The sequence below is a fragment of the Mytilus californianus genome, unplaced genomic scaffold (assembly GCF_021869535.1).
Source record: "Mytilus californianus isolate M0D057914Y unplaced genomic scaffold, xbMytCali1.0.p SCAF_8, whole genome shotgun sequence".
In the NCBI taxonomy this organism is placed as follows: Eukaryota; Metazoa; Mollusca; class Bivalvia; order Mytilida; family Mytilidae; genus Mytilus; species Mytilus californianus.
Genome location: NW_026262734.1, coordinates 53560517 through 53570509, shown reverse-complemented (window position 1 = coordinate 53570509; position 9993 = coordinate 53560517). Strand labels below are relative to the sequence as shown.

Here is a 9993-nt window from a genome sequence, read left to right as displayed (position 1 = left end):
AGGGATGGGACTTAGTCGTAACTTTTCTTTTATTAAACTTTATAGTTAGAAGCTTAAAACTTTGTAACTAGACTTGTTTCCAAGTTCTAGCAGTGCGTAGTACTAGCAGACGCCGGGAGTACTCATATTAAATTCCAGCGGTAAACTGGTAACCAATATAATTCCTATGAATTATTCTTTTACAGGTATAAACATTGAAGCTTTAATAAAATTATTTATACAATGCCTTATTTCTTACTCTAAAAGACTACTTTTAATATTTAAGGTATAACGTTACAACGGCAAAAATATTTCCTACTGCGGTCACTTGTTCAGTAAAATGGCTCTTCACAGAGAAACGAGAAACATGGTTTTGACCGATAGTAAAATCTTAAATATTTCCTTACTTTGACATTTTAAGGACTTATAATGGGTTTTCAGGTATATGAATATTTATGCCAGACACCTTACGATCTTTAAAAAATATGTTATCAAGTAAAACGAGTTTGGTAAACAAATGGAAGGGGGCACTTGCCAAACAAAATGGAAAAATTTAAAAGATGCAAATGTTAAGATATGTGCAGTTCAAATTAATGTTTATAACGTCAATAATATTATCTGTTGCACGTTATCACCAAATAAAGTTTATATCCATATGTAGTTGATTTATTTCTTCTGTTGACATGGTAAATTCCAGGTTGTATAAATTATTAAATGTTATTTGTTCCAGTTATTACACTTACCCCTCCTTAGAAACGAAAATTCTGCTGAATTTTAGATATACAGTTAGTATTATTTAGAGACGAAAAATAAATATGGCTTCCACTGTAGATTTAAGGTTTTCTCTATTGACATGATCATTATATTTCGATTGATGCACAGGTAGCTGAAGAGGTTGTAAGTTTTTACAATAGGCGTAACGGAATTTTGTGACGGTTGCAAATTTCAATAATTTTGTCAGTTGAAGTGTTCCTCAATTCCCTTGTTGTATACAGCTGGTCTACTCTGACTTGGAATTCAGGCTTGTCTTTATTGATGATTGTTTTGAGAATTTCATAATTGTAATACCGACATTTCCTCACCAGATTTTCTTTGTCTTTTATCTTCTGTTCTTTTATGCCAGGAAGGGCCATGGAATTGTATTTATCCAATAAATCCACTCTGTCCAGTTGTGGAAATTTCACAGTGGAGTGATACTCCAACTGGGAAGCCGCAAATTCCTAGGGCAACAGCTTGCGATCAGGTGTGAGGGTTTCCCAATCCCTAGGTGGCCACTCCAAGTATGTTGCTCCAGTTAGGATTTTAATGGATGTTGATTTCCAATCCCTTCTGTCAGGTGGTATAGCTGGCATGGAACCCAGGGTTATGATTTCCCTGGCTTTCTTCTGAGTAGTGGTTTCCTCTGCGGCTGTCAAATCTGTTGAAGGTTGTAGGACGACTGGATGGCTGGGTGTATCTTTGTGATAAACATTATTTGTTGAAGGCTTGTTGGTTGAAGTTTCTGACCTGGATGCTGAATATGCTTGCTCGGATGCAGAAGATGTTGGCTTGGTTGTGAAAGATGATGGTTTGGTTGTCAAAGATGATGGTTTGGAGATAGAAGAGGCTGGCTTGGATGCAGAACATGTTGGCTTGGATGCAGATAATGATGGCTTGGATGCAGATGATGTTGGCTTGGATGCAGATAATGATGGCTTTGATGCAGATGATGTTGGCTTGGATGCAGAAAATGATGGCTTGGATGCAGATGATGCAGGCTTGGATGCAGATAATGATGGCCTGGATGCAGATGATGCAGGCTTGGATGCAGATGATGTTGGCTCTGATGATGAAGATGATAATAAAAGAGACTGGTTGGTTGGTACGGTAGGGAGTGCAGATTGAGTTTGGAGCCATGGTGGGTTCGGTCTTGGTGATTTTGGTGTGGAGGAGAAGATGTCTGGTCGTCTTTCGATCCTGGTTATCAAGGAAGGGGAGATGTTAAGTGTGTCAGCACACATCTGTTGCTTTATATAAAATTCTTCCCCATAAACTGGTGTTCCGCTTTGGGACATGGTGGAAATGTCGGTTGTACTGATGGTATTGGCTTTCCTCTTTAATGCAGCATGGTACTTTTCACCATTCTTATCACCGGGTCGATCTCTATCCGGTACCATATCATCTCCTTGGACCTTACAATGAAGAGGGCTATCAGGGGTCCATCTGCGTTCATCTGGATGCTGTGGAGAGTGAGGACCGATGGCAACAGTGGGTCATACTCTTCCATTGGTGCGTCTTCTTCCAAGCTTATGGTGGGCTAATCTTACTCCCACTCACTCACTGCTGACTCCACAGATGGTTCCCTGATTCCTTGTGTATGTGTTCCCACCACATCCGAATCTCTTGGATGGTTTGCCCAGTCCTCTACCCAACTCTGTCTCAATCTTCGAATGGATTTACATTTACCCAACCAACTGGTGACGTTGCTCCGTGCCTGGACCGCAGCAGAACTTCCTTTTGGTGTTAACTTAGTGACCAATCTCCTGTAGTCTTCTGGGAAGACATTGAACTAGTATTCGTTTGCCTCTGACATGAAGTTATTCTCCAGTTTTGGTCCTATATCTGGGTGTTTCTCATCCATGTGGCACTTCAGGTCACTGATCCGCGAGAACCTCTTCTCATATGAGAAACACCACAGACAAACAACAGATAGGCGGCCTCCATGTGTTCCCTTACTGGCTAAATGCCTTTTTAAAGTCTTCTGGTCAGGGAATTGCTGCTAACAAAACGAACATTCGTCTAGGTTCAGTGGTCTCATTCTGAAAGATATAGATTTGAACCGGATGGCAAGTTAGGGTGTTTACATGGTATTTTATTTTAGAATGGAACAGTAAGATATCTATTTCTTAGTTCTTGTGTCAACTTATGAAGTTTAAGTTTTCAATCGGTTATAGATATATACATAAATATCTTCTTATAGTCTATCTTATTACTAGGTATGGTTATTTTTCTTTAGGTAGGCAATCATGGTTTCTTATTTTGGTACTGGTCTCTCTTAGCAACTTCTGTGGCCGGTATACTTAGTGGTTTCTATGCGGCAGCAATTACATATTTTTTTCTCAATTATCTCCCCTTAACTGTACACCAATTTTTTCTTATAATATTCATTATAAATATAACTCATGGAAAATAAATGACTGGAACAACTGGAATCCTGGTAATAGGATGGTTTAGCATCAGGGTTTTGGTTTTGTTTGTTAGTTTTTTTTTTTTTTTTCTCTGTTTATGTATAATATAGCACTTCAGCTACTTCTCATTGGGAACTGGTAAATGATACAGGTATATATTATACATCTAAATATTTGCACACAAAGGTATTACTATTGTAAGGGATACTGGCAGTATATCCACACTGAGTACCTGGCTAAAAAGGAGGCTTGGACAGGACAGGCCTTTTATACACACAAAACACATTCAGGTAAACAAGTGAAATAACTGTATTTCTTTTGTCACATTTCAACACTGGTACAAGGATTACATTAGAGCTATCTTTATATATGGCATTGGTAAACTGATTATATGCATCATCAGCAGTCTCTCTGCTGACTAGACAGGACTTCTCTTCTTCATCTCTCTACCTTCAGGAGTATTAAGAATAACATAAGATATTTAGCGGAATTCCTAGGATGGCCAATCCCATAATTCCACTCTAAAAATAAAAGATTATCCACACGTATCCAATGAGTCTAGACGTCACAGGATCTATAACAAAAACATTTACTGGCAAGTGTGCAACGTCACCAGTAACTCTTCCTGTCTCTCTTCTTAATACAAAATTAACAATAAACAGTATATACATATGTGTCAAATCTTCTGCCAATAGCTACAAGTTTCATTTCTCATATTTTTTTTCTACTTTATCCTTGTACCAGGTTGGTGGGTTTCTGCCCTTGTACGGTATAAGCCGGTCTATGTGGTAAACTTTTGCTGGTTGCCGTGGTGACTTTTTCACCATATATATCAGATCATCAATTTTCTTCAAAACTATGAAGGGTCCTTTCCATTTAGGCAATAACTTTGAACACACCAGGTTTCCTGGTTGGGTCGTGTAGCCATACAGGTTGTCCTTCAATTAATTCTCTCTTCTTGGCATTTTGGTCATAATATTTTTTCTGATATTCCTGACTTCCTCTAAGGTGTTTTCTTGCATGGTCATGGGCTTTAATAAGGGAACTTTGGAGTAGTTTTACATATTCATGGGGTTTAACCATGTTTTCATTTTCTATTTCTGGTTCTGGGATAAAGGCTTGGACTGGAAGAGGTATCTCCCTTCCTAACATCATTTTTGTTTGGTGTTTAACCTGTGCTTGCATGTTTTGATGTCCTGTACGCCATCATCAACTGGGGTATAAACTCATCCCAATAGTCTTGATGTTCTTTGCAATACTTTTTAACCATGGATACTAATGTGCGATTAAATCTTTCCACAGAGCCATTTGCTTGTGACTTCATACTGGTCGCTCTTGTTTTTTCTATTTGTAACAGGCTGCATACTTCTTTTAAAAGTTTTGACTCAAAATTCCGACCTTGGTCTGAGTATAGTTGGAGAGGTGTTCCAAATCTGCTTATGATTTCATTGGTTAGGGCCTTGGCCACTGTTTTTGCTTCTTGGTCTGGGAGAGGATATGCTTCTGTCCACTGAGTGAACAGAACTGATAAAACTAGTACAAATCTATTGATGTTTTTAGACATTGGGAGAGGACCAAGTATATCCATGGCAACTCGCTCCATGGGTTCACCAGTGAGGAATTTTCCCATAGGGGCCTTTCTTGCTTGTAGTTTCTTTTGGGCTGCACAGTTTTCACATCGTTTTATGTATTCGACAATAGTATGTTTCATTGAGGGCCAATAAAAAGTTTTCTGAATTCTATCTAAGGTTTTATCTATGCCTAAGTGACCTGTTGGGATATCATGAAAATATTTAATAGCTTCCTGTCTTTTTGATGTTGGTACGATTAGTTGTAATAGTTCGTCTGTCTCATTTTCTATCCACGTCCTGTAAAGAAGTCCTTGATGTACTTCCAGTCGATCCCATTGTCTCCATAGGGTTTTAATAACAGCGGATTGATTGGAGATTTCGTTTCACTCTGGGCGCATTTTGTCTTCTATTTTCATTTAAAGTTCAGATATCTCCTGGTCATCTAATTGTGATTTTCTCAGTGTGGCCTGGTCCCAACCATCTATCACCAGGTCTTTAATTTTCATTAATTCTGCACTTGAATTTACCTGTCTGGATCGGATTACAGCTCTTATTTGATTAAGTGGGGTGCATTAAGGGATAACTGTACAAGGCACTCTGGATAGGGCATCTGCATTAGTATGTTTCAGGCCAGGGCGGTGAATAACATTCAGATCATATGTACCTAGCTCCTGGAGCCATCTTGCAGTCTGTTCTGTATGTTTCTTAAAATTTTTCATCCAACTAACTGCGGCATTGTCTGTTCTTAAAAGTGCATTTTGACCGTATAAATATGAATGAAAATGTTTTAAAGCTGAAATGACTGCAAGGAGTTCTTTTCTAGTTACACAGTAAGATTGTTCAGGCCTTGATAAAGCTTTACTCATATAAGCTATCACATGCTCCTTTCTTTCATGTTCTTTTGAAAGTACAGCACCAACAGCTTGTTGACTGGCATCAGTATCGAGAATAAAAGTTTGGTCCGGTACAGGATAAGCAAGAATGGGTGACGTTGTAAGTGCCACTTTCAGGGTCTGAAACGAGTCATTACACTCGTCCGTCAAGGTCAATTTTACCCTTTTCTCTCATAATTTGTTTAATGGGCGGGCTATTTGCTTTTGGCAAATTCTTCCACGAATCGTCTGTAATATGAAGCTAGGCCTAGGAAAGTACGAACTTGCTTGACGGTTTTTGGGAACTTGCCAGTTTTAAACAGATTCTACTTTTCCTGGATCATTGTTTATACCCTCTTCTGATACAATGTAACATAGGAATTTTGCTTTTTTTTGGAAAAAAACTACATTTTGAGTGCTTGAGTTATAGATTGGCCTCTAAAAGGCGTTCAAAAACATGTTCAAGTTGCTTGACACATTCTTCAAATGTTGATCTAGGTACTATGATGTCGTCCATATAAACTAAAAATTCTTTCCATTTGAGACCCCTGAGGACATCTTCTATTAAACGCTGAAAGGTACTGGGGCTGCTACACAACCCAAATGACATTACTGTGAATTGGTAAAGGCCCCGACTGGTAGAAAAAGCTGTTTTCTTGCTGTCGGATTCCAAAAGATCCACTTGCCAAAATCCGGAATTTAAGTCCATTAAATTATACAGTTTAGAGTTGGATAAAGCCTCCAAACAGTCATCTACTCGTCCTACCGGATAAGAATCGACTCTGGATAAGTGATTTAGGGATCTGAAGTCCACACATATTCTTGTAGTTTGATCCGGCTTTGTTATTTAGACTAGAGGTGCACTCCAGGGGCTGTTTGAGGGCTCAATTATGCCACGTTCTAACATTTTTGAAACTTCTGTCCTTTTTATTTCTCTCTTACTAATTGGTAGTATCCTGGGTGGTACTCTAACGGGACGAGCATCTCCAGTATCAATGCTGTGTTTAATTTTATCAGTTCTTCCAATGTCTTCTGGGGACCTTGAGAATACATCTTGGAATTTATTCAAGAGTCGTCTTTTCTATGGGTGTCAAATGTGTGCCACATCTTGTCAAAAGGTCTTGGAGGTGCTCTGGTACCCCATTGTCACCATTTCTAATTGCCTGCTTGGAATTATGTTAACGCCTGCACATATGTCTTGTCTAAACTCAGGTAAGGCTACTACAGATTCACAAGTACCAAGCCTGGTGTTAGGATAAAGCTTAACATCTGAATCACTGTAATTAACCACTTGGAAGAACGGGCATTCATCGTTAGAATTTATTATACCACTAACTACAGAGATATTTTTCTCTTCGTATAAAAGATTACAGAGTTCTATTATAGCTATGCTGGTAATATGCTCCTTGTTAGGAACATTAACAGGTAAGGATATACTAGAGTTTGATGGTACAACAACAGTATCTCTAGCTAACACACGACAGGTCATTCTAAATTCACCCCCTACCCAACATTCAATATCTGAATTTTCTGTTTGGATTATATGAGATCTGTAGTCAATCTTTTTCGCATGTTTAGGTACGAAGTCTTGTTCTAAAATGGCATCAGGTGTGATATCACATACAATAAATTGGTGACGAAAGATGGCATCTCTTAAGGAAAACTTCAGATGTACCATTCCATATGTAGTTAAATTGGTCCCATTTACGTTTTGAAGACTGTAGGCTTCCTGTGGACTTTCAATATTGGGGAAATTAAAACTATTGGTTTTGATACCATTTGATAGTTATTCCTGATTTACATCTTGACTGGACTGGGAAATATCTTTATGAACTTGGTTTGATATAAGAGACACTGTAGAACCAGTATCTATCAGAAAATCTAGCTTATTCCAAGAAATTGTACCATTTGTTTACAATCCATTGTCCCAATGTTCTAAATGTTTTCCTACTTGTATTACTCTGTCATTAAATTCAGCATTACTCTCTCTATCCATGTCAGACCCTTCTAACTTCGTCTGGCCCCGGTCTGGTGAGCTGACGGGTAACCGTTTCCCTGGTTCTGTTGGTTATTTCCACTTTTTTGTCCTTGACAACTAGGACTGTTTTTCGCCCAGTTTGAGTTTGGTGGGGAGGCTTGATTTGGTCCAGCTTGTTTCTTGTATAAGGGGCAATTCCTATAAAAGTGGTCAGGAGAGTTGCATGTAAAACAAGATTTTGGGCCTCTTTGAGGGGTCTGGCTACTGTTTGAACCATGTTCTAGTCTATCTATTCTGTTAATTATTTGCTGTAGGATTAATTCATTTTCTTGGCTTTGGACTGGTATGTCAGTATCTTGGGTGTTTAGGTAAGTCTTAGTGTCTGAAACTTGTCGTATATTTCTCCTTTTTCTATCATTAGGACCCCCAAGAGAGCCTCATATCTCTCTATTAGGTCTACTGCTTCAGTAACTGAACGACAATATTTATCTATACAACGACATTTCATCTCAAGGGAAATAATTTTAAACAGTTGGTTAAGGGCAAGGACTTCTTGAGTCCTTGTATCTAGGTTACTGTATGCTTTTTGGACCATTTGGCGTAAGTCATCTCCAAAATTTGCAATGGGCTCTTGAGGTTGTCTGGTTCTAGTTTCAAATCTTGAAAGCCATCTATTCTGATGTCTGGCGTTCAAATCTCTGCTCAAGGGTTCTGACTAATAAACAATATGATTTTTTCTCAGTACTGGAAAGGCTTATATAGAATGTCCTTGCTGGTCCCCGTAGGCTAGCAGCAAGCAAAAGAACTTTTTCAGATTCTTTCCATCTTCCAAGGTCTGCATAGTTTTCAAAGAGTGAAATATATTCTTCCCAACTGTCCTTTCCATTGTAGGGTTCTGGTTTAATGATAGTTCCACTTATACTTCCTCTTGGAAATCCTACCGGTATCTAGTTGTCAAAATCTGGATTTATGCCACGGATATTTGGGTTTCTGTCTGGGAAATCTCTCTGGTTTTGTACAAGTAGGTATTCTTTACGGTAAAAATTCTCGCCAACGCCTCGGTATTCGTCTCTTATCGGTACGTCACCTTGACCTGCTTCGTCGTCGTTCCCGGCGGTACCGCTGCAACTCGGCCCTAGATTCCGTCTGAACATGATTTCTCGGTCGGGAAATTCCTCTCGAGGTTTTAAAAATTGGGGCGCCTCATTATCATCACATTCAAAGTCTGACATTTCTGCTGCTGCTTTATCAAAAAGATAACAAACATTATTTTGTGTTTGTTTTATAAAACTGATTACATACAGGGTTGAAATACGGTCATTGAAACGTCCACCTTAATTTTAATTTATAAATACAACGGTGACGGATCAACGCAAATTACAATAAAAATTTACTGGAAACCTTATTTACAAATTTATGATTTACATATTCCACCACACGTCGAAGCTAAAATAATCCCGAATTGGCTATGGGTACGATCACGCGATGTCTGGAAAAATTGACATCCCACTTTTGACACCAGTGTAACAAACCGCCGCCACAGGCCGAGTAATTGTGGAAGGGTCTGTTGACAATTTTAGGGCCCATTATGCTCTCGTCAGGAATATACTGCATCTTTGACTTTCTACCTCCGAAGACGAATGGATGCCAGGAAATACACTCATTATACTCCATAGTTGAGTTGTAAAATAAAGTTCTAACGTATATTGTATTTATTTACATATATATATATATATATATATACACACAAATGCAGACGCCTTAGTTAGTAATCATTTTCGGGACATTTAGGTCACTCAGTGTGGTGGGGGATAACTGCCGCTACATTTAATTTTCCTTAAAAATACTTCATCTTATCATAATGAATTAAAGTATATTAACCTGTTTGGCTTTTCTGTTTGGAATTGGTCTGGTAATGATAAACTTTCAAGAAGATGGTTAAGCTTACTAGTTAGGCTTGAGCGAACAAGTTATCCGCCATTTCACTGAGCAGAGCCCTATTTATACTATTTGGAGATCCCTGAAAGCCAATCGAAAATAAGGGACAGGACATCAAAATGCCTGTCAATTAATTATCAAAGGGATGGGACATAGTCTTAACGTTTTCTTTATTAAACTTTATAGTTAGAAGCTTAAAACTTTGTAACTAGACTTGTTTCCAAGTTCTAGCAGTGCGTAGTACTAGCAGACACCGGGAGTACTTATATTAAATTCCAGCGGTAAACTGGTTAACAATATAATTCCTATAAACTATTTTTTACAGGTATAAACATTGAAGCTTTAATAAAATTATTAATACAATGCCTTATTTCTTACTCTTAAAGACTACTTTTGATATTTCAGGTATAACGTTACAACCACAAAAATATTTCCTACTGCGGTCACATGATCAGTAAAATGGCTCTTCACAGAGAAACGAGAAACAT

The 9993-nt window shown here is 38.3% G+C and overlaps 1 protein-coding gene across 1 annotated transcript; it reads left to right on the top strand.

Annotated features, from left to right (window-relative positions):
- The first annotated feature begins 319 nt into the window (after nucleotides 1-319).
- On the top strand, nucleotides 320-9956 carry LOC127712799 (coiled-coil domain-containing protein 1-like). Its single transcript, XM_052219410.1, has 3 exons — nucleotides 320-362; nucleotides 1463-1832; nucleotides 9911-9956. Exons 1-3 carry the CDS (start codon nucleotides 320-322, stop codon nucleotides 9954-9956), a joined length of 459 nt encoding a protein of 152 aa, XP_052075370.1.
- The last annotated feature ends 37 nt before the right edge of the window (nucleotides 9957-9993 follow it).